At 38.5% G+C, this 23,326-nt stretch overlaps 2 protein-coding genes and 1 long non-coding RNA gene across 5 annotated transcripts in view; 1 reads left to right on the top strand and 2 right to left on the bottom strand.

The window, feature by feature from the left end:
• The window catches only part of LOC148958226 (uncharacterized), a 31,865-nt gene extending 15,445 nt beyond the window's left edge, over positions 1 to 16,420 (top strand). The window contains exons 3-4 of one of the 2 annotated variants that reach the window (XR_016144694.1): positions 2,896 to 2,927; positions 15,345 to 16,420. This is a non-coding gene — a long non-coding RNA (uncharacterized LOC148958226). Of the gene's footprint in view, positions 1 to 2,895; positions 10,779 to 15,344 lie in introns of those variants that run through there. The other variant, XR_016144693.1, reaches the window with a different exon arrangement.
• On the bottom strand, positions 1,778 to 5,422 carry LOC148958227 (uncharacterized). Of its 2 annotated transcripts, none has more exons than XM_089113182.1 (3): positions 5,353 to 5,422; positions 3,302 to 3,372; positions 1,778 to 2,556 (listed from the first exon to the last, which is right to left on the bottom strand). In XM_089113182.1, the coding sequence occupies exons 2-3, from the start codon at positions 3,366 to 3,368 to the stop codon at positions 2,108 to 2,110; spliced, it is 516 nt and encodes a 171-aa protein (XP_088969308.1). In that variant the 5' UTR covers positions 3,369 to 3,372; positions 5,353 to 5,422; the 3' UTR covers positions 1,778 to 2,107. The 2 variants fall into 2 exon arrangements, with proteins under 2 accessions (XP_088969308.1, XP_088969309.1); XM_089113183.1 differs by lacking the exon at positions 5,353 to 5,422 and adding an exon at positions 3,795 to 3,864.
• LOC135682079 (uncharacterized) lies at positions 10,417 to 21,257 on the bottom strand. The gene is made up of 6 exons (XM_065196803.2): positions 21,077 to 21,257; positions 20,641 to 20,698; positions 19,458 to 20,047; positions 16,302 to 16,359; positions 14,913 to 15,002; positions 10,417 to 13,351 (listed from the first exon to the last, which is right to left on the bottom strand). Exons 2-6 carry the CDS (start codon positions 20,696 to 20,698, stop codon positions 10,944 to 10,946), a joined length of 3,204 nt encoding a protein of 1,067 aa, XP_065052875.2. The 5' UTR covers positions 21,077 to 21,257; the 3' UTR covers positions 10,417 to 10,943.
• Positions 21,258 to 23,326: the final 2,069 nt, after the last annotated feature.

Here is a 23,326-nt window from a genome sequence, read left to right as displayed (position 1 = left end):
ATGCGCTTTCTAGCCTTCTCGAATCAAATGTACATTGTAACAAAACTAAATTCATTGTAACAAAACCATACATTGTATGTTCAGATTTTGCATTTTCTTCATCTGTCTAGTTCCTATTGCATCTTCACTTTTTCGCTATTACTCATTAAATGTAAATGATGATCCTAAGATCATGATCAATATATGTTACCACAAACAAAAGCCTCATTGTTTGTAAATGAAAAAAGTCATTATTTTATTGAAGTAAACAAATTTGAATAAACCCAGTAAACCCAGTAAATTTTGCTGAGGACTTTGCATCTTACTCATGCTAATTTTTTACTCGCCTAATAGAATCATGAAATTGTTTTCTCAAATATATTGGAAAGTATTTTAGTACATATAAATGACAGAAAGTTCAACTGTGCAATTATATGACACTTCGCCCCAAAATAACGGTTAAATAAAGTATACGAACATAGTTATGGCATTGGTGCATGACTCTCTTACGACTTGATGTTGGTATATGTGAAAGGTATAGAATATCTGATGCATATTTGGCGCTCGTTTCCAAAGCCCCTCAATCATCATCTCTCCTCCTTAGTCCCAAAAAACAGATTTAGACAATGAAAACAGAAAACAACCAAAATGATAATTTTGACCTTTCGACAATAGAGAATCGATGATCGTGGCCATGTTGTAACATGTTTAATCAACATGGTTGCCGTTACTCGAATGTTTAATGCGTGGAGTTTTGGCAAAAGGATGCGCAAAAGAAGCCTAAATTGTGACCCAGTCCTTATTAAATCAGCCTAGCTTTTGGCAAGAATCTGGTGTACATTATGTTTTTGTTCTATTCTTTCTTTCACTACTTCTGCCTAAAACTTTATGTGTTTGACAGATTACAAACTGTGTTAAAGCAAATTACGTTTCATGCATTGCGGAGAGGTTTGAAAATATTTTTCCTAAACTAAAGATATTTAGCTTAGGGTCTTTCTCAAATTTGTGTGATATGCCTTTTTATCTTCCTTCATTGTTCTATTCAATGTCTTCAGTGTACAAAACTGATTGATTTTATTAAGGTACAGTATTTATGCTCACATAATTAGACCAATTCTTATTCGGAAAAGTATTTGGAAAAGTTTTTAATTTTCCCCATTCGAGCAAGTACAGCTTGCTTGCAGTACACATTGACTACCTTGCCATCTAACTATTATTCAACTGACAACTGTCTTCCATTTCAAAGAACTGGGCTCCTATCCCTTTTTTAGAAATAGCTTTTCCGGGAAGTTACCACAGTAGACATTGGGCATAATGGCCCAGTACCCATAAGTCATTGCTTAAAGGATATTGCGTTTCACTGAGGGCTTATTTGAAAAAAGAGGCCATCAAGATTAACCGAGAAAGAGGTTAATGGAATTCATTACACCTATCCCAATCGTGTTTTATGCACCGCACCCAAAGACGCTTCCAAACGTGTACGTTTGCCGGGGCAAACTGCATTGCTTGCATTTTTCCTGTACTCTTTCTAGCCCTACTTGTATTTTCAATTTTGTAATCGGAAAAACCAGAGCAAAAATTTCGACTAAAGAGAATATTTGTGCAACATTTTAGCAATCTTTTAACATTGTTTTTGTTTTTATCAGAAACCGTTTAGCAAAATATTGTAAGAGTAATAAATTGTTCTTCAAGTGTTGCCAAAGGCTATCAAGTATTGAGGGAAGTTTTAGAGTTACTGGCATCTAGATCGGCAACCAAGGCATTGCAAGAAGGAGTATTTGAGAAAAGAAACCAAGTATTCAACGTAAAGGTATATGAGTTAAATCAAATAAATTAACGGTTATAGCCTAACACTAAGTATGGCACTTGATTTTAATGACAGGTAGTGTGCAATAAGTTTACGGTGATTATTTGTTATTGTGATTGTTCAAATTGAGGTTGTAGGCTGTTGTGCATAGTCATGTTTTTTGCTATAGACATGCTTCTCTTAAAGGACACATAATTTTGTAGCATCTGATAATCAGATTTGTCGATTTAAATTTACTAAAACAAGTGTTCCTGGTCAGCAGCAGTTCCTAAAGCCAAAGCGAAAAGAATGTTTGTATTTCGAAGAATTGTTTCGTTGAATTTACTTTCTCTTTCTGCATGGGCATGCTGGAGGACAGGCAGGTGTGCATACGGTCTGGCAGATAAGTGGGCATGGTGGTGGTGGTGGTGGTGGAGCTGGGGGTCCTGGTCGTCCAGGTGGTCCAGGTGGTCCTGGAGGTCCGGGTGGTCCTTGTGGTCCTGGTCCTCCTGGGGGTCCAAGTGGTCCTGGGTTTCCAGCAGGTCCTGGTGGTCCAGCTGGGGCTCCTGCTGGTCCGGGTGGTCCAGCGGGTCCTGGTCCTCCTGGAGGTCCTCCTGGTCCTGGTGGTCCGTTAGGTCCTGGTGGTCCTGGGGGTCCGTTTGGTCCTGGTGGTCCTGGTGGGCCTGGTGGTGGTGGTGGTGGTGGTGGGGCACAACAAACTGGAGCACAGACGACTGGAGCGCAGTTAATTGCGCATTGTGCTGGACAGACTCCTTGTCTTTTCATTCCATCTAAACATAAAGGTTGAAGTTGTTAGTTTCAAATGATCGATCGCGTATCATTTCAATAATGTTTCAATTTAAAACGTATCTTTTCAAACTGTTCATTCCAATCGAGTATCGTACTATTTTGGTCTAGAAAAGCTACTCTAATGCCGTTCGCGTTTCCAGTTGAAAATCTCTTTAATATGCATTCTCATGATTGTTTTATTTCTGCTGATGTAATAAATGGTTGTTATTGCAGCGTTTTTTAATAAACGATTGCCAAATGTACTTGTCTAGTCTCGATTTCATATATTTGCAAGTGAAATATGCTTTTTATCATCAACTTCATTTATCATTTTCTTGCAGGTCGGTGGTTTCAATTCACAGAACTACAAAAGGTATTCATTCAAAATGTTTATAACATTTTTGCTACTTTAATTTCTAATGGTATGTCCTAACGATACCTTTAGTTATAATCTGAAGAACACGACCAGATGTCTGAATGTAACTCAAGACTTTTGGAGTTTGTTTGCTGGTTCCCGTTATTATATAAGTAATCATTACATTACATTATATAAACTGAGAATGTATGTTCCAAAAAGTAAAGATTATATGGAAGTGCTAAACACTGTATAAATTGTACTTGAAGATTCATTCTGATGCATATAGCCGAAATGTGTGCAAAGGGCGAAAAGCATTACGACGCAAAACATTACGAATGTGTGCATAGTGGCGAAAAGCATTACGACGCAAAACATTACGAATGACTTACTTTCGATGCTTCGGGCGTATGCCACTGAGGCGACTGCCAAGACAACGATTGAGATCTTTAGCCACATTTTTCTAAAATAAATAAACATCTCATTAATCAAGTTCTTAAAACAAATCAAACAGTCCCATGTTGGGAAATTCTGCAGTATTTAATAACCACGTCGTATCGTTCGAGTTAGTATAATGTGTTTAAAATGTGTGAAAATAAAGCTTGCTTTAATTTAGAAAACGCATTTGAATTGCTCCGAACTATTAGCTTCTGTTTTTTGAGAATTATAATTGCATGAAAAAATAAAACTGCTGTCATATCTAATTGATTGCTGAAACTAATAAAAGATTTCACTTAAAGTTCAAATTACACTAAACTCACACAGTAGCTGCATATACACCTGAATGAAATACAAAAGTAGAATACTATAAAATACAGTAAATTCCTTGAAATGGAAAAGAAAGGATCGCTATACTACTTGAATGATGACTATGTAGTCAATTACCTTCTATAAGACAAGTAAGTCCGTATGCTTCAACAGTCGCCTGCACTAGCCGCTATCCTTTAGACAATGTTAGAAGACCTTTATGTTGAGAATAGAGGGGCTGTTCAATTACATAGTCTACCTGTAAGTTGAACACAGCTGGTACCTGGAAATTGCTCATAGACCTTAACAGACCACTGATTTCAACAGGTGCCCTGACCATTGGCACCTGTAAATGGTAGCTGATCCACCTACCAGCTTCACTGACCCCTTCACAGCCCTTGCGGATCACCGAACAATTATTAATATATGGCTAGACAGCACAGCAGCATTCAAATGTTTTTTAGAATACCCCTTGCAATCATCGTTCATTGTGTTCTTCAAAGCTATCGTTAGAAATTTCACTTCAGAATACACAGATTGGCAGTTTTCAATGTTCTCTTGACACTCTTTGAGCCTAGAAGCCACGCAGGCTGAAATTATCGGCGATTATTTTCTTTAAAAACATCCAACGAATAAATCTTCGATGAAAAAATTTCTAGATGTTTGTTTGTAAGTGCTGAGATAGTAGTTTTTCTTTTAAAGAGGGGTTCCTTTCCAGTTCTTTTTTGGCGTTGTTACATTTTTCCCTAGTCTCGAGGGTGATTCTCCCTGTTCATAGATGATATATCACGTGATTTATTGCCTAAAAATATGTGAAGAGAATACCAAAAATTGCAATGAGCTTTTAGTGCTTTCGAGAAGTCCTGGACCACAAGCTGTAATTTTTTCGAATTTTCGAATTTTTCGTCTGATAGGATTTTTTGACTTTCAAAACAGTTTTGACTGATGCGATTCTCAGATCTTTGATAGTAGAAAACTTTTTTTATGATATATGATAGCTAGCTCTCTTATAAACATTGGTCTAGGGCTTTAAAAATCATTATGTTTAATTTGTAATCGCGACTAGCTTTGCTAGTTTCAATAAAACATAGGAAAACAGTTCTAGGTAAGACCATGGCCGTGGGAATATTTTTTCCACTTGCATTAAATACATGCAGTAAAACTTGAGTTTTTCAGGAAATACTCATTATATTAAACCATTTCTTGTATCTTGGGTTCAGGAGTAGACTCCCCTTCCTTTTTGGCAGGTAAAAATCATAAAATCCAAACGCAAAGAAAATCAACACAGATCTATTATATTTAAAAAAAACATCTAAAAGTCAGGCGCAAGACGAAATTATGAATAATGAGGTTTCAAAACGGTTGTTATTTTTTGTTTGCTAAGGATATGAAATTGGTTTGGGATTTTGTCTGCCCCTGGCTGTAGAGCGATTTTTGAAAACTACGGATAGATGAACGATTCAGTATAGATCATGAGTAGGGTTCTGTTATTTCTTAATGTTTTAGTTTCTTTTTATAAAATCATACATTTGCCGTATACGCATCTTTTCTTCATTTTTAATGAACCGTTTTAGTCATATTTTCAAAAATCATTTGAAAGAAAGTTTTTAAACGCAAATCCGTCGAACTTATGTGAATTGAGAAATTAATGAAAATAAACAGTGCAATTAGTAAGTCAATTATTTAGTAAACATACCTTTAGTAAAACTCCGTACGTCGATTCTTCTGTTCAATGTGTGTCTTTACCGCAGTGGCTGAAGCTTGCGTTTGAGTATGCAATGAAATCGAATTCAAGCTAGTCAACCTGATCACAAGCAGCTGGTACCAAATTAGGGGTCAATGCAGAGGTAATGCCTGCACTCCTGTTTTTGCGTTTGTGCTGCACAGTTCAACAGCCAACCAGTTTAGCTATGGTACGTTTTCTTTTAGAACCAATGGCTCGTACATTATTTTACCAGAAGGCAATGACTTGTACTGGTTGCTAATATATAATTAAAATGAGTTAGTCTTAATGCCCCCGAACCTGCTTTTCTTTGATTATGTCTAGCCAAGTTGGCATCATTTACTACGTGTTAACTTTCTAAAATAACCAGGTACTCTTGATGGCAAAATCAATGCTACTTTCTATTCTTTAATCAGAAATTTGAAAAATTTTACTATTCAAATTATCGTAAAGATGTATTTTTGTGTATGATTTGTTAGTTTTATATATGTAAGATTTTTCTGGGCCTTCTAATCTTCTTCACTATTAAAAATCCAGCCCAATTGACACGACGATTAACCTTCTTCGTTAAAAATAGGAAAATATATTATATAGCTATCCTCTGTAAATATTTTTAAATAGTCATATTCCCTTCAATATTTGATACAGGAAGAAGATTTTTACATGAAACGCTCTTTAAATCCACAAAAAACGACTAGTTGCCAATCACTATTTTTTTCCTTTTTACGATATTTTACTTTTCTTGCCTGAATCTTTGTTGAATCCTATCTTAATGGCTAGTACGGCCCTTGAGAAACACTGGGGTTAAAGTTTTTAATGTAAAACCTTTCTCAGAATTCGAAGAATAATTGAATAATGTCCTTACAGATGTATCAATCTTTGGTCGAGTAATTGGGCTAGCCTAGCTGACGAAATTTGCATGTTGGCAAGTTTCTCTACTGATTGCCGGACCGTCGAATTAGGGTGGTGGGAGGCCGCAGCTCCCTCCAATTGTGCTTACCAAATTGTAATGAATGGGATGAAATGTTTGACTTGATAGACCGCCCCTTTTTTACCGTTATAAGAGAATGATTCTCTCTGGTAACATTAGCGCCAACCATAGTGGCGGAAAAGACATACCTCTATCATAATAGGCCCTACAATGCAGAAGGAAACACGTCCAGGCAACGCAGACAAATGAGTTGTCTTTAATCATCATTTGACGCCCAAATAGCTAACGTAAAACGTCTACGTAAAAGTCAAATTCCTGACATGTAGACAAATAATCTGTTTTCTATAGTGTAATATTTGATTATTTCAGGGCTTAGCTTTTACTAGCTGGTCTAAAACAAATAATCGCTCAAATGCGCCATTCTTTCTAACATAACCTTTGGAAGTTATATGACACTCTGAAGATTCTTTCTCTAAACTATACTGTTTTTTGTCCGTCATTAACAATTTTGCGTATGTATGTTGGGAAAGATTGAAAAAAACATCCCATTCTTTCCCCTATTAATTAAAATATGCTAATTTACTTTCCATCCCTACATTCCTTTTAAACGGCGCGAACAGAAAAGACGTTGCATTTGCAACACGGAAGATTTACTGCTAATGTCCTGACCAGGCTACACACCAGAAATTAGCAATTAACAATCTAGATGCTTTAGAAGCTTTTTTTCGAAGATAGCCTTTTTAAAATATTTTTACATCTGTCATAGCCAGCAACTATAATGTTTATTTACATGAAGTGATTTCAGTCAAGCAAAGTGCTACTAAAGAATGATATGACACATTCCCTTTTTTTACGCTGTATAGAATGGCCTTTTTTAATTTTTCCTGTTATGTTCAACTGAGAGGGCGCATTTTTTGCATGGGAAACTAATAATGAAGATCAACAACTATGCCCAGCACATTTTCTAAATCATTGATAATCAGAGAATCATAAAGACTTGTGTTTATGGAAAACTTCTAATTTCAGTGGTTTTAAGCAACATTACATCTAAGTTATTAATATTATTTATGACGTCTGACCCCAAATTTGTGCTGCTTTAGAGAGAAAGTGAAGCTTTTAGCAGATTTAGTGCTCTCTCTCTCTCTCTCTCTCTCTCTCTCTCTCTCTCTCTCTCTCTCTCTCTCTCTCTCTCTCTCTCTCTCTCTCTCTCTCTCTCTCTCTCTCTCTCTCTCTCTCTCTCTCTCTCTCTCTCTCTCTCTCTCTCTCTCTCTCTCTCTCTCTCTCTCTCTCTCTCTCTCTCTCTCTCTCTCTCTCTCTCTCTATGTGCAAGCAAGTCTGTCTGCAGCCTATGTGCAAGCAAGTTACTAGTAATCTTCTTTCAAGCTTCCTGTACCCATCCTTTTCATTTCAATGCTCGAGCTTAGGCTCCGTTCACACTACTCCGTATTCGTTTCGCTCCGTTTTCGTTGATGAAAACGCTGTCCGTTCACACTTAACCGCTTACACTGCTCCAACAAAAACGCAATTGGTGGCCTCATTTTTGAAAAGTTGCGTTCACGAATCCTCAGCAAATTGGCGTCATTATGAATGAAATTGAATAAAAGCAAATCGTGAAAAACTTTGTTGGTAACAGCTACCAGTCCATTGTGAATTCTCAATTTCAAAATTTTTAGATTTTTTGTGCTAGAAAGCATAAACTTTGTTGCCGTTGTTGCTGTATTCAAAAATCTCCGTTTTTGGTGTTCACACTGAAAACGGAGCGTATTCAATACCCACCGTATTCGAAAGTATCCGTTTTGATTAGCGTTTTCAAACGTCTCCGTTTTCTTAGCAGAGTAGTGTGAACGCAAGGCAAAAACGGATTAGTTTGACTCCGTTTTCATTTGTAGTGTGAACTAAAGGCCTTGCAACACATACTAATTCTTGCCTCGTTTGCTATCGAAGTTTTGAAGTCTTCATTTCCCTCTACGAAAGTTATTTGAATAGTCAGCTTTTTTATATATCCTCCATGAAATGATGCTACACATGGGATATAAGTAGTTTCTTTTCACACAAGTTGTGGGCTTTGCTCGAATCCTACCATTTTAGTAGTATCTTACGTTTTTTCAAAGTAAGTTCATGAAGACTGCTATTGTGACCTTTTCTTTATTCATATAAGTTCATGAAGCTGGATAGAAGCTTTTGTTAGGTTGTTCTTGTCTGAAAAACAGTTAATGTTTAACACCTAACTATACTCTTGGTAGAATTTTTGTCACAGATTACTTCTCCATTGTATCCTCTTGGTCGGTTTTTGTTTTCTCTTACTTATTGATCATTTTTTAAGAAAACCTTCGCATCTAGAGCAGCTATATACCTTGTTACACGAAAATAATGCAGGTAATATTTACCGTGGTAACAATTTACTTGATAACAAGAGGCTTATGTTAACGCGAATTTAAGGTTTGCTTTAATTGTTAATGGTATTAAATTGATGCCGTTTTCAATTTTGTGCAGTTCTGATTGCGGTGGTTTGAAATGAAATTGAAACTGAAACGTGATTTTTTAACTAACAAGCAGAAAAAACATTCAAAGCTTTGATACTAACAGAGCTACATGCGCTAATAAATCTTTATTGTGTGAAAGAGCAGAACGAAAACCTTGATAAAAGATACAAACTGTTTACTAAGGTTTTTTACTTTGCGTTAGGGTGCAGCTCGTTGTAATGGGGTCTTTTTGTATTCCGTGCCTTAAAAGCTGTAGGTTTCGAACAATAGTTTGCTCGATCCAGTCTTTTTTAGATCAATTTTCTGCGCATTGTTTAAAGCATTTACTACCCCTGCTCTACTATACAATGTGTATGCAGGGGTTTTAATATAAGCGAACATTTTTCGATTCGCGTTGATAGATGTAAAGTGTTTGTGTAGTAAGCTTCCCTACGAGTTCGAGACATGTGCGCCATTGGCCTTTGGCTATTTTAGTTAAATATTTCTTGGCTCTTTCTTCTTGAATTTAGCCCAAAAGTAGAGATTACGGTATTTCATTTTGTTTTGTTGTTAAAATTCCTTATCAACAGTCATCGCCGAGATTTCGATAAGACCAGTAACTTGGCCAAGAATTTAAAAGTTGATATCATGGATTCCTGGGATATACTAACTACATTGATATAACTGCACAATACATGATAGATATTTCTTCAATTGGTGTACACAGTATCTGAGGTCAGTAGGATTTGAGAGTGTCTAAATGAATTAAACTTCAGGTAAATTGTTCAAAAACAGTGCGAGTTGTCAACCTTCCCTGCCTCTGATAGCAGTCTTCTTCTTTCGTTTGAACATACTTTTTTCTCGAAAATAATATACTTTTCCAGAGAACTTCAAAGTTTGTGCAGGAATTATTTTGTCTTACGAGTATGTTACACTTAATTTTTATAAGAAACTGAGGTAGATGTTGAGCATTCCAGTTTCTTAACGTTTTCTTAAATTCCAGTTCGTTTATTGTGTCTAAATTTTTTATGCCAATCATGTTTGTGGGTTTTACAAAATTAATGAGTTCAAAACTTTTTCAAAGATCAATTGCTTTCTTTTTTTACTTCGAGTATTAAAGTTTTTTTATTTTTTCTATTTGCCAGTACTGGTTTTTTAAAGCGAGGTTCTTGTGAACAAATGAGTGTATTGTACAGAGCTTGATTTACAGTACAGTAACTTTATTTGAAAAGTTCTGTGTAATGAATGATAATTTGAAAATGGCTTTGAAAAAAGCAAACATTTAGTAAACTAAAGCTTTTCGTCTGACACTCTTCAGAGTTTAAAACGTCAGAACATAGACCGAAAACTCTACGCTAGGAAATATATATACCCAGTTGTGGATCGAAATCAAAACTGCTTTTCTGGTAGACTGAACAAAGCTCTCTAGCTTTTTGAGGGGGCTCTTCTGACTCACTTGTTGCGGCCAGGTTTGCTTTCTATACCTATATGTCTTTCTATAGCTATATATTTTTTCAAAAAACATTAATCTTATGAAACACCGCGTGTAACAAATTATCTGGTGTTGTTAAAAGACAAAAGGCTAATCGACGTCTGGAACAAATCGCCTTGCAGATTCCTTCAAAGAAACACACAAAAGAAGAATAGGTTTACAATATTTTCGTCGTACTAACACATTTAAGCCTTGTCAATGAATGAGAAATGCTACTGACATATTAACTGATACGTTGAAAAACTGAGAAATCCATCCGACACTGCAGCATAGCCATAAATATTTGTAAACTGTCGACGAAAATATGTAGTCACAACAACTTTTTCATTGACAAATGTTTCACAGGCTTTTTGTTAAAGTTGTTCATTCATCTGCTGCAGTGCCGTTTGTCATAAAGAACCTAATAGAAGTACAATCTATCTTGAGCCCGCTAATGTTTAATAAGTTAATAAATAAAAGATTTATAAGCAAGTCCCTGCAGTATTGGCTCGTGTCGTAAGTTTATTTTGCATCATATCGTCTATAAAAAATTTCTTCGGTTATATCCTCGCATTAAGTGTCCATTAAAGCACTCAGAATCTAGAGCGAGTCGTCATGAGGTCTGTGCGTTAGGTTTCATCCATCTATAATTCTTAAGTTCTTTGCAGCAGCATCATATGCCTTGTCATTGCCTGTAAATTTACTTTCTTCTTCTCTTGGCTGGACAGCAGTAGATTGGACATGAAGCAATACATCGATTTGGACAGATTGGTGGGCATGGTGGTGGAGGTGGTGCTGGTTGGCCAGGTGGTCCACCAGCTCCTGGAGGTCCAGGTGGTCCAGGAGGTCCAGGTGGTCCAGGTGGTCCTAATGGTCCTTGTCCACCAGGAGGTCCTTGTGGTCCTTGTGGTGCAGGAGGAGCAGGAGGTCCTGGTGGTCCAGCTGGTCCAGGTCCACCAGGGGGTCCCGGAGGTCCACCAGGTCCAGGGGGTCCTAAAGGTCCAGGTCCACCAGGAGGTCCAAGTGGGCCAGGTGGTGCAGGTGGTGCTGGAGGTCCAGGTGGTCCAGCAGGTCCAGGTCCGCCAGGAGGTCCAGGAGGCCCACCAGGTCCAGGGGGTCCTAAAGGTCCAGGTCCGCCAGGAGGTCCAAGTGGGCCAGGTGGTGCTGGAGGTGCTGGAGGTCCGGGAGGTCCAGGTTGTCCTGGTCCACCAGGAGGTCCGGGAGGTCCACCAGGTCCAGGAGGTCCACCAGGTCCAGGTCCGCCAGGAGGTCCTTGTGGGCCAGGTGGTGGTGGTGCAGGTGGCCCAGGTGGTCCACCTGGTCCAGGTCCACCAGGAGGTCCAGGAGGTCCACCAGGTCCAGGAGGTCCTAAAGGTCCAGGTCCGCCAGGAGGTCCAAGTGGGCCAGGTGGTGCAGGTGGTGCTGGAGGTCCAGGTGGTCCAGCAGGTCCAGGTCCGCCAGGAGGTCCAGGAGGCCCACCAGGTCCAGGGGGTCCTAAAGGTCCAGGTCCACCAGGAGGTCCAAGTGGGCCAGGTGGTGCTGGAGGTGCTGGAGGTCCGGGAGGTCCAGGTTGTCCTGGTCCACCAGGAGGTCCGGGAGGTCCACCAGGTCCAGGAGGTCCACCAGGTCCAGGTCCACCAGGAGGTCCTTGTGGGCCAGGTGGTGGTGGTGCAGGTGGTCCAGGTGGTCCACCTGGTCCAGGTCCACCAGGAGGTCCAGGAGGTCCACCAGGTCCAGGAGGTCCTAAGGGTCCAGGTCCGCCAGGAGGTCCTAAAGGACCAGGAGGTGCAGGTGGGGCAGGAGCTCCAGGAGGTCCAGCAGGTCCTGGTCCGCCAGGAGGTCCTGGGGGCCCACCAGGTCCAGGAGGTCCTAAAGGTCCAGGTCCGCCAGGAGGTCCAAGAGGACCTGGTATTGGTGGTGCAGGTGGTCCAGGGGGTCCAGGTTGTCCAGGTCCACCAGGGGGTCCTGGAGGTCCACCAGGTCCAGGAGGTCCTAAGGGTCCAGGTCCACCAGGTGGTCCTAGAGGGCCAGGTGGTGCAGGTGGAGCAGGAGGTCCAGGGGGTCCAGGTTGTCCAGGGCCACCAGGAGGTCCAGGGGGTCCACCAGGTCCAGGAGGTCCTAAGGGTCCAGGTCCACCAGGAGGTCCTTGTGGACCAGGTGGGGCAGGTGGAGCAGGAGCTCCAGGAGGGCCAGGTTGTCCGGGGCCACCAGGAGGTCCAGGAGGTCCTCCAGCTCCAGGAGGTCCTAAGGGTCCAGGTCCACCAGGAGGTCCTGGTGGGCCAGGTGGAGGAGGTGAAGGAGGTCCAGGAGGTCCTAAAGGTCCTGGTCCACCAGGAGGTCCAGGTGGGCCACCAGGTCCAGGGGGTCCTAAAGGTCCAGGTCCACCAGGAGGCCCAAGTGGGCCAGGTGGTGCAGGTGGTGCTGGAGGTCCAGGAGGTCCAGGCTGTCCAGGCCCACCAGGAGGTCCAGGAGGTCCACCAGGTCCAGGAGGTCCTAAGGGTCCAGGTCCACCAGGAGGTCCTGATGGGCCGGGTGGTGCAGGTGGTGCTGGAGGTCCAGGAGGTCCAGGCTGTCCTGGTCCACCAGGAGGTCCAGGAGGTCCACCAGGTCCAGGAGGTCCTAAAGGTCCAGGTCCACCTGGAGGTCCAGATGGTCCAGCTTGAGGTGGTGATGGAGGTCCGGGTGGCCCTGGTTGTCCAGGCCCACCAGGAGGTCCAGGAGGTCCTCCAGGTCCAGGTGGTCCACCAGGTCCAGGTCCTCCTGGTGGTCCACCTGGACCAGGAAGTGCTATTCCAGGGGGTCCTGGGGGTCCTGATGGACCTTGCCCTCCTGATGGTCCTGCTGGTCCACCAGGTCCCATTGGGCCAGATCCACCAGGCAATCCAAGTGGTCCAGGTCTACCCGGAGGCCCAGGTGGTCCTGGTAAAGCAGGTGGTGGTGGTGGTGGAGGAGGTGGAGGTGGAGGTGGAGGGGGTGGTGGAGGTGGTGGTGGAGGAGGTGGTGGAGGTGGTGCAGCTAAGCAGCAAACTGGTAGACATGATGGTGCGCAGGATACTGGAGCAGCGCATGGTGCATCACATTGTGGTCTAGGATGTCTTTTTACCAAATCTGAAACAGAATAAAAAATATATAGCCATACAGCTTTTCTTATCTAGCAGATAGATTTACACCTTATTGCAAGTCTTTTACAAATCAAGGCATTCAAAAGACATTCTGTCATTACTATTTTAATACCATCAAATGTTTCTAAAATGGATTTTAAAAAGTCTTCACTGTTGCGCTAAAAATAATCTCTAGGCTTGTTTTAGAATTTGAACAGATTCATAAAACATGGAAATACAGCATGACCCGAGATTTTGCACAAAGAAAGTGCCTATGCGTCTAGATTATTGTTACTTTTCCACGCAAAAGCATATATGTCAATTGCCAAAGCTTTTTTCTCGTTATTCTTTTTTCGGAGCAAGCTCTGCACTTCGTATGCAGCCATCTTCATCAATGTATTTAAACGATTATCTAATTTTTGTGCAGCCGATAAAATGCCAATTCTTGAAAATGTTTTGGCATGCTTCGGCCATGTCGTGTTTAAAAGCCTCACACTTGAGCTTTTTATACTCGAAAAATAAGGAAATATGTCTTAAGAAGCAAAGAAGTGTCTGAAATTTGCAAAAAAAGAAATTTAATAGCATTTGCAGAAACCATAATTCTTAATTTTTGTTCCTAACGCAAGGTAATGAAAAATTGATGTAAACCAAGTAGAAAGAAGGGTAGGGGTATAGCTTGCTAAACGTGAAGAGTTAACGACAGGGTGAGGGTGCTAAGAAACAGGATAAAAATGACATGTGAACGTACTTAAACTCAAGACAATCATGCTTTTCTTACTTTAAGAACTCGCTTTATATTCAACTTATTTGTTTATGATCAACAGCTATAAATTTTATAAAGGACCAAACAAGCTACTGGTTTTAGTGTATCAGCTTATACAAAATTTGTACTAAGAAACCGAATTCAATTTAAAAAAAATCAAAACAATTTCCGATATAAAGAAAATAATAACTGTTGGTGTTTTAAACCGTCTCCCTCAGTAAAAATTAAAAGAAACCAACAATCAAATGGTATCTGAGTAAATAAGATATTTTTTAGGATGTCTGCTTCCAAGAATTTAACAAAAACAAACAGATCATTTTCAAATGTTTTTACCAGACAGGGCTTTTAATTTTCATCTAAAAAAATTTATTGAAAAATTATATTTCGTGAGATTATCTTAAGAAATCAGTTAATGTTGATGTCCAGGATTGCTCGAATAAGCCTTGGTTTACTATCACCCCGCTGCGAAATGGCATGAAAGAAATCAGCGGCTGTAAACTACTTTTATTACTATAATTGTATGTATATTTAAATGAAGTGAGTGCAGATTTTAATATGTCGAATCATATTTTCTTTTTTTAACGACCATTATGGCTGAATTATGAAAATATCTTATGTACTTATCCAGAAACCGTGTATCCTAAATTTAAACTTAATTCCTTCGTATTTTTCTCTTAAATTCAAACTTAATTTCAAACAATCTATCATTCAAAATTAATGTTGAAGTAAAGTCAGAATATAAATACTACTACAACATAAAAGATTCGATGCTAGAGTAATAACATAAAAAGTAAAATGTACTTACGATGTAAATGGTTTCGATTCGTTATGTGTCTTGCGCTGGCTAGTGCCAAGCAGGCAGCGAGTATGCTGAGAAGAAACCTCATATTTTTGGCTGTTGAAAATCAAATTGAGAAAATCAGTCTTAAATCATTAAGCGAAGTAAATTCTACGCCATGATTGCTGCTGCAAACTTGTCGTTTGATCAGAATGGAAAAATTTTCCTTTTGTAACTGGTGCTGGCAAGTGACTTCGCTTGAAAGGCTCTGCAGGTTGGTATCACCTAGGGGTCATTCAAGTGAAACCAAAATGTTATGCCTGATGGCACAGATCATGAGCATTCTTTGCCAGACAAATCAGGTGGCTTAGTAGAGCTATTTGCCCTAATCGGGGCTTTTTCTGTATTGATTTCAATTTGTTCTTTATTTTGAAAAAGAAAAGCATTTTCTTCTTTTAGAGTTATTCGAATTTTTGGAGAACATCCACTATCGGAATGCAATGATCTTGCTGGTATCGGAATGAATCACCTGCTGTCGAAACCATCACGTTCAAAAAGCATGTTTACACAGAAAAACCCCTTCAATGCATGCCCCCATATCTATACAAAAACAACATCTAGTGTTATCCATGTTTTAGCCTTCATATCAATTCTATATAGTGAGATAACCCCAGCTGAGTGAAAGAAACAATAGTAAATCATAGACAGGTTTTGCTAAACAATTGTGTAAACATTGTGCGAGTACCTCATAACACAAATATACCTTTTTCTTAGTAGACTGTAACAGCCCTCAATATATGTGTCAAAGTATTTTGTTAAACTTTATGTGAGTATTTTTGACCGATCTAGTTTTTTGATATTGTTTTCAATTGAAAGAGGTTTGACCTGTGTTCCTTATTTTTCGTGAACAGAATTTTGATTAAATATTTGCCTTGAACCTTAATCATTCTTCTTCCAAATATCCTTATTTTCTTTCATGTATAGGAGAGTGACAAGATTATGCAACAGCAACACATGAAAATTGAGAGCAAATGAATAGTAAGATTAACTTCCTTTTTAATTCGCTAAAGTTTAACTCAGAACATTGAGTAAACTAAAATACAGCGCCGTCAACCATTACCTTAAAACAAATTTGCTTCATGCAAGATTTCTTTGATGTTTTGAGTGTTTTTGTTGTGACATTAACTAAAACTTTAAATTAAAGCAAATTTGCTTCATGCAAGACTTCTTTGATGTTTTGAGTGTTTTTGTTGTGACATTTACTAAATCTTTAAACTTTCGTTCGGAAAAATGCCCACTTCTGCTTTAATTAAAAAATAACATAACAGTAGAATAATAGTATATTGCTTGATGATCATGGTTGAAGGCGTTGGTGGTTAGTTAGGATACGTCGAATGAAAAGTCAATATGACTTACCTCGTGTGCCCGGTTTCCTCTCCGCGATGCGAGAGTAATACTGATCGCTTAAAATCAGCTAACAAAAGAATACCCCTAATGTATGAATTATAAAGAGGTTACCTACGTGGCTACCAAGTCTTCGCCCAAGATCAAAAACAAAGGTACGCTTCCTTGAACCTGTCAAAAGTCATAACTACATTTTTGCATGTGGCTGCAATTACAAAGGGGTCAAGCATGACCTAATGGTTAATCTTCTGATCAAGCAGCTACCCACCCAAATCACTGAGGCATTAGTCCTAGTAGCTTTTCACAATCAACATTTTTAAACTATTCCAATCAGCTGCTTTCGTAGTCTAGCAGTTCTTTACAGTCAAAAGGAGGCCATGATTGGAATCGAGAGAGGTTCCCTAAATCTTCACTTCGGATTCTGAAGACGATTTCTTCGGATTTTTGAAAGCCACTGTTTTAAAATCGTCACACTCTGTTTCTTACAAGAATTAATTTTAAAAGCTTTCTAAATATATTTCTATTTAGACCTACTTTTGCCCTATGAATGAAGAAATACCTCTGCTACTTTTTTCAAGAGAATTTGCAAAGCAAAGATAGCCTATATCTACAAGATTGAATTATCATAGAAATGTATTACAAGAACAGAAAAAGCTGGGTATAGAATAAACATTCTTCTAGGGAACAGCTGAGATGAAAGGTTGACATGTTCCAGCGCTCAAAGCCCTTGTTTAGAAGCAGTCAATATCGGTTGTGCCTTTGTAGGCTTCAGAGACATATTAGCAAACCCTAAGGACATTTTGGCTGAAACTATTAGGCTCTTTTAATTCATAGTCATCTTTAAAAAACAATCGATGATGTATAACTTTTTAACTATTCAGGAAAACTTTCCTCTTAATTTGTCACTTTGCCTTTTACACCTGCATATATGTGACATTTTATGTTCCAGCTTGAGTAAATCTCTTGAAAGCATTTGCTTTTATATGCTATTCATAATGGGCCGAATACAGTTCTTTTGATTTTGGCTTAGTTGCTGCGAAATGAGCAAAAAGAGTTTTAAAATTTTCGAATAAATTTTCGACGGCTCATTCTTACAATACGATTTGGAAATTGCTTTGAAAAAAGCAAACATTTTTCAACATATTGGCTAAAAGCTTTTTGGTATGACACTCCTCGAGCATAAAACATCAGAATACAGTCTTGTGCTTGCGCTGTTCTGGTTGGCCTACTTCGATCCACAACTGGGTATATATTATTCATCGTGTTCTTCCGGACCCTTATTCTGACGTTATGCTAAGTGGAGTGTCAGACGAAAAAGCTTTTAGCTAAAACGTTGTAAAATGCTTTTTTTCAAAGCCATTTTTAAGTTCTGTATCGCCAAAAAATAATGCGATTTGTATCAGAACTTCTATTTAAAAAACTCTATCGATATGACTCTTCAATATGCTTGTTTTTTATATGGGCTGATGCCAAAACATGAGAAGAAGACACCTACAGATAATTTGACACGGTAATTTCAGAAAGGAATAGGCTTGTTTATACTGTCCCGAGAAATGGCATAATATGACCCATATATTCATTCTAGAGACTGTTGTTCTACACACCGCATTCCCATTTCCTCTCAAAACAAATTATGTGCATCCACTGAATAAAATAATTAGAGGCCTTTAGGAAATTCTGCTTAAAATTGCTTTGCTGGTTGTAAATATGATTTCAAAAGTTTGATACGAGTATTTGCTCATGTCATAGCTACAAAATTGCTTTCTTATTTTTTAATGATGTTATTACGTCACTGTTTAAACAAAGAAATTTAATTAAGCGTTAAAATCAAATTTTACTTCAAACTTTGCCACTGGCAAGGAGTATTAGCAAAAGTATTCTTGCAAGTAAAGTAGCCTTTCCAAAACGTTTTTCTAGAGCCATTTGCATTAACATGTAGTCAATTTTTAGTTCATGTTAATATTTTTTTAGCAGTTTTACTAATATTTAATATTTTAATGTTTTTTGTTAATGTATTTATGTGATGTTAAAAAACCATAGAGGTCACACTTGCATCTATTCTTAATTTTGTTCATTTTTCATACTTTGTTTCATTTTTTTCAATTTTGTTCATGTGTTCAAGAGCGCTTTACAGTCGTAGTTTGTGCTTCTATGGAATTTGAAAAGCTTTCATTATAGGGTAGTGTTCTTACACTAAGGATCAAAAGCACTCATGCCCTTTAGGGTGGCACAAATTATTGTTAAGCATACATCAAGCCGGGCATACCAGGGTGAAATATTAGCATAATGGTTTCAATTCATTTGTTATTTGTTGTTGATTATTTCACGCATTGCGGCGAAACTTTATTTCTTACATTCTTTATCTGCTATATTATCATTTAACTTCTTCGTTTTCCCTCAAGTAACATAAAGTTTAGCTTTTTGAAAGCCTGTTTTTTTTCGTACATTTGTCTTAAGTTACAAAACCTTCTACTTTTTTTCAAAAATTGAAGCTTGACTAACCCTTAAGTTTTTTCTGCATCTTAAAAACTAGCTTGTCACTTTATCTTTTTTGTTTTTATTAACAAAGCCTTTTAAGTACATTTCTTAATTTTGGAAGCTTTGACTAAGCTTTTGCATTTTTAAAACCTGTTTGTTCTTTTATCTTTTTTGTTGTACAGAACTTTCAAAGTGCATTCCTTAACTTGTGAAACTTTCATTAAACCTTAAGTTTGTTTCTGCATTTTAAACACCTGTCAGTTCTTGCATCTTGTCTGTGTTTTACAGAACATTCCAAGTTCAATGCCCAAGTGCTGAAGCTTTGACTAAGCTCTTAAACGCAAGAGAAAGTAAAGAGTAAAGAGGCTTCTTCTAGCAAATATCATTTCATTAATATCTTGATAAGAACATAACACAGCTTTAAAACGCTATATTTGATTCATATTTCTTAGTAGTTTATTAGCCACAATTAGATCATTAGACTTGTCGAGTCCATCTTCCAAATATCCATAAATAACGCAGCTCATGACAAAACAATGAAGTTTATCCCTCAGTCATCAATTGATCTTCTTTTCAAATCGAATTTGTCAGCTCCATTCGAGACAATAAAATGTTCTTTGAAATACTCTAATTCATTACTTTTGTTCATTGAACTTTGTTATTTATTCGTCGTTTTCCTCACAGCATTTAACCGCAGACTGAGCACATTGGTGGTGGTGGTGCGGGAGGTGGTGGGCAGCACATTGGTGGTGGTGGTGGAGGAGGTGGTGGTGGTGGGGGTGGTGGTGGTGGTGGAGGTGGTGGTGGAGGAGGTGGTGGTGGTGGTGGAGGTGGTGCACAACATGGCATTGGGCATACCTTCATACAATGGTGAACGCAGATTGGTGGGCATGGTGGTGGTGGTGGAGCTGGGGCACCAGGTGGACCAGGTGGTCCTGCTGGTCCCATTGGTCCCATTGGTCCTGGGCCTCCTGGGCCTCCTGGTGGTCCCATTGGTCCTGGTCCTCCTGGGCCTCCTGGGTGTCCAGCTGGTCCTGGTGGTCCTGGTGGACCTGGCATTGGTGGTGGGGGTGGTGGTGGTGGTGGAGGTGGTGGTGGAGGTGGAGGAGGTGGTGGTGGTGGAGGTGCACAGCACATAATTGGTGGTGGGGGTGGTGGTGGTGGTGGAGGTGGTGGAGGAGGTGGTGGCGGTGGTGCACAGCATGATGGTGCACAGGCTGGTGCGCAAGAAGGAGCACATGACATTCCACATGGGAATGGATTTGGTGATCTCTTGACATCTGCAATTCGAAAAAAGGTACATGAGTTCATTGATTGATGGAAAGGTTGAAATTCAAAGAAGATTTTGTCATTGTAAGTGCATTTTATCATTGGATATTCTATTTGTTGATATTCTAAATTTTCTCTTGAATATCCGTGTTGTTGATAAAAATCTTTTTCTTGTTCTGTTTAATGTGAATTTGGTCTGTTGCTGCTAGCAGAGAATAAATTCTTCTCAATGTTAGTGGTACAGCAATTATAGAACTGTAAACTTTGGACCGCATTCATATGAGAATCCGTCCTATTTTAACGTTTATTATGATTTTGAACTATTAAAAATGTAGGTATTATTCGTGGCAAATAAGAATATATGCAATCTTTTTTGTCACTAAAATATATGTTTCCAGCTTTGGTTTGTAGACCGTCTCATCTAAAGTCAACATGAGCACATAACGAAATACCATTATTTTAAAGAGTTGAATTGCATCAATGGATAATTATTATCTTTCTTCTAATCGGCATGTCAAATAAAGATTTTCTAATGCGTGCACCGTTGATCAAAAATGGAGATTTTAGAAAAAGGAGTAAATGAAATTTCAAATCGAGTACTTACTAGTCTTTGCGGAGGCAAAAGCCACGCATACTGCGAGGATGACTATCCTCATCTCCATCTAGAAAAAAATGTAATTTATTAGTTTCGTTTCTTTATGAAAATGTTCATATGATGAATGAAGATATTCTAAAGTCTGTAAAATAATAATCTTCTTCTTTGATTTACGCGGTGTGCATCTGAATCTTTGTGAGAGACATTGTGCAATATTTTTTCTGCAAAGAAAGATTTCTTGCCATGTTCCTGATTGTGCTTGAAATCAAAATCAAATATCAATCTAAAATTCAATCGATAGCTCGGGATGTCACATACATCTGAACAATACGATAAAGATGGAAATTAATATAGAACAATGTATCCTCTGCCAATAAATTGAACAAGATTGGCTGTAGATTGATGTTGCTTTGCCAGTCCTAGGCAATCTGTAGTGAAAGCATACCTTGTTAGTGCTGCGTTTAGTCACTGTTCCTCAAGACGGACAACTGTATTGAACTGACTAATTTTCAGATACGTAGGTGCAAGTGCCACTGTCCTAATCTCCCTGATTAAAAATTCAAGTAGCCGGTCAAGCGGGGCGCCACCAGCTATACCATCATACCCTGACCTAGCCTATTGTTTAGAGTCAGTCAACTGTGTTACAGGTGATGCCTTTTGTGATGTATCATGTCAAATATCTGTTTTGGAAAGATAACCCTACACCCCTTGATCCCTTGTTTCCATATCGCTTAACAATGCATTGCTAACACATGACTTGTTAAACTGGCATCTAACTTGTAACATAAAATGAAACCACAAACGACAGTCTATCATTGTTCCTGATATTTTCTTGATTTTAAAGGAAGAGCACGTTGCGAACAAATTTACTTTCAACTCTTCTGATCGGAGAACCTGATCAATTTTTGTGTCATTATTCTTCAAAACGTGTCTTTTCCCAGAAATCTGCTTCTTTTATTAGCAAAATGAATATCTGTTTCTCAACTTATTTTTATTTCTATGATTCGATCTCTTCGACCTCCAGATTGAAGGACAGCTGCATACAAATCCAACTAAGAAGCACCATACCTATGTTCCTTTAAGCTTCAGTTTTGGGTTCTTCAATTTATTTGCTTCTTTGATTTTTTATGATTTTTAAATTCCTTAATGCTCATTTTTATTGCCATCATTATATTCATGAAAAATTGCACTCGGCTTTTCATAAATACAATGCTTTGTCAAGTTTTCTAAAGTGTGAATAGATTTATTTTATTTTTGAACGAATGGCAATACATGCTATTGTTAATTTTGAATGATATCCGGCCATCCATAGGCTACAAGTTTCAAAAAGTATTTTTGATTATCTGGAAAACTTGGTGTTTTTTATGCAAAGCAAAATGTATTTTTGTCTACAAAAAATTGATCCTGCGTGCGACATATCTTTGTTTAAAGTGACTGCATACTTTGGCTGACGTTTGTAACTAGCAATAGATTTTTGTTTACATTAAAGGCTCGATAATGTCATGAAAAATCCCTACCCACTTAGTTTTTCAACAGAAAAGGCTACTTTCTACAAGAGCTAGTAATAAATTAATAGTATAATACATACCTTTTATCTTTCCTTGTCAGCAATAAATGGCAACTGGGATGGAATCTTTCTGAGAGAAGATGGTTTTTATCAAGCAGCCAATCAGTGCGTAGTGTGTTGAATAATTAAACGGACACCGATTGACCCTTTAAAGAACAGGGATCCCCTTGCCTGCAATGCTCAGTTTATTGAATAGTGCAATACGATCTCATCGTAAACATTCCCAAACATCATGAACCGAACCACAGGTATGATTGTGCAAATCCGTAAACTATACTGGCACCAACAGTTTCTCGCGTAAACTGTGCAAACTGACATTGTAACCGAACTCGGATGCAAATTAACTGCTCTTATTCAGCCAGAGAGCTTCAAAGATCCTGATTTGGACCGGGCAGACCTCTCAAGCAAGTCTTTTTCAGCTTGAAATAAAAAAGAAATTTCTACTTTATACGCCTTGAAATATCTTTTAGAACCACTTTAAAAATTGATAATTTTCTTTTTTCGAGCATTTCTGTGTATCAAGGATTCTTTCTTTCCAATTATAATTCCAACTGTTATTATTATTCATACGAAAACGTTAGGCTTGAATTGAATAAGATGGCGAGATATTGAATCCTAATTGTCCACTAAGTGGCTGAGAATGCTTCAAAGTATAGATTCGTTTTGGCAATTTGATTACCTATGGATATTTGAAACATTGCACTGAACGTTTCTTGAGTCTAACTAGTCAAAATTCTTTAAAAAAAATGCTAGAAAAGAATCATCTCCCCAGCTGTTGAAAAATGCAGATATTTTAATAAACTACAAGTTCTGTTTGCTGCCCTGTACTTAATTTCAATAACAAATTCGTCCACTTTGCCCTAAAATCGAAGGTATTATGAAGGTAGATATGTGTTGGGAAGAACATTTTCCTGACATGTAGAAGCTACCCTTCTCTCAGAAAATTCTGTTTTTTTTCCTTTTTTCGGTTTCAACAGGTTGGTTACCTCGCTTTCAACAATTTTTAATTTGATTGTCACTCTTAGATCTTTGTGAAATCTAAAAAACCTTGTTTACCTTGACTAGCACATCAGAATAATGCACTGTACATTGAAAACTACTGTTTCAAAAATGCTTGATGTTGATAGC

This window comes from Rhopilema esculentum, chromosome 16 (assembly GCF_057945365.1).
Source record: "Rhopilema esculentum isolate cy_ngs chromosome 16, ASM5794536v1, whole genome shotgun sequence".
Lineage (NCBI taxonomy): Eukaryota > Metazoa > Cnidaria > Scyphozoa > Rhizostomeae > Rhizostomatidae > Rhopilema > Rhopilema esculentum.
Note: the sequence above shows the minus strand (reverse complement) of the source record. Positions and strands in the feature narration are given on the sequence as shown.

What these genes read in the sequence shown, in the direction of transcription:
- LOC148958227 (XM_089113182.1), bottom strand. Translation starts at nt 3,368, where the DNA reads ATGTGGCTAAAGATCTCAATCGTTGTCTTGGCAGTCGCCTCAGTGGCA. An exon ending in ATACGCCCGAAGCATCGAAA is followed by an intron (nt 2,557 to 3,301) that starts GTAAGTCATTCG and finishes CTTTATGTTTAG; the next exon opens with ATGGAATGAAAAGACAAGGA.
- LOC135682079 (XM_065196803.2), bottom strand. Translation starts at nt 20,698, where the DNA reads ATGGAGATGAGGATAGTCATCCTCGCAGTATGCGTGGCTTTTGCCTCC. An exon ending in CAATGTGCTCAGTCTGCGGT is followed by an intron (nt 16,360 to 19,457) that starts TAAATGCTGTGA and finishes TTCTTTTGTTAG; the next exon opens with CTGATTTTAAGCGATCAGTA. An exon ending in GAGGAAACCGGGCACACGAG is followed by an intron (nt 15,003 to 16,301) that starts GTAAGTCATATT and finishes GATTTTCAACAG; the next exon opens with CCAAAAATATGAGGTTTCTT.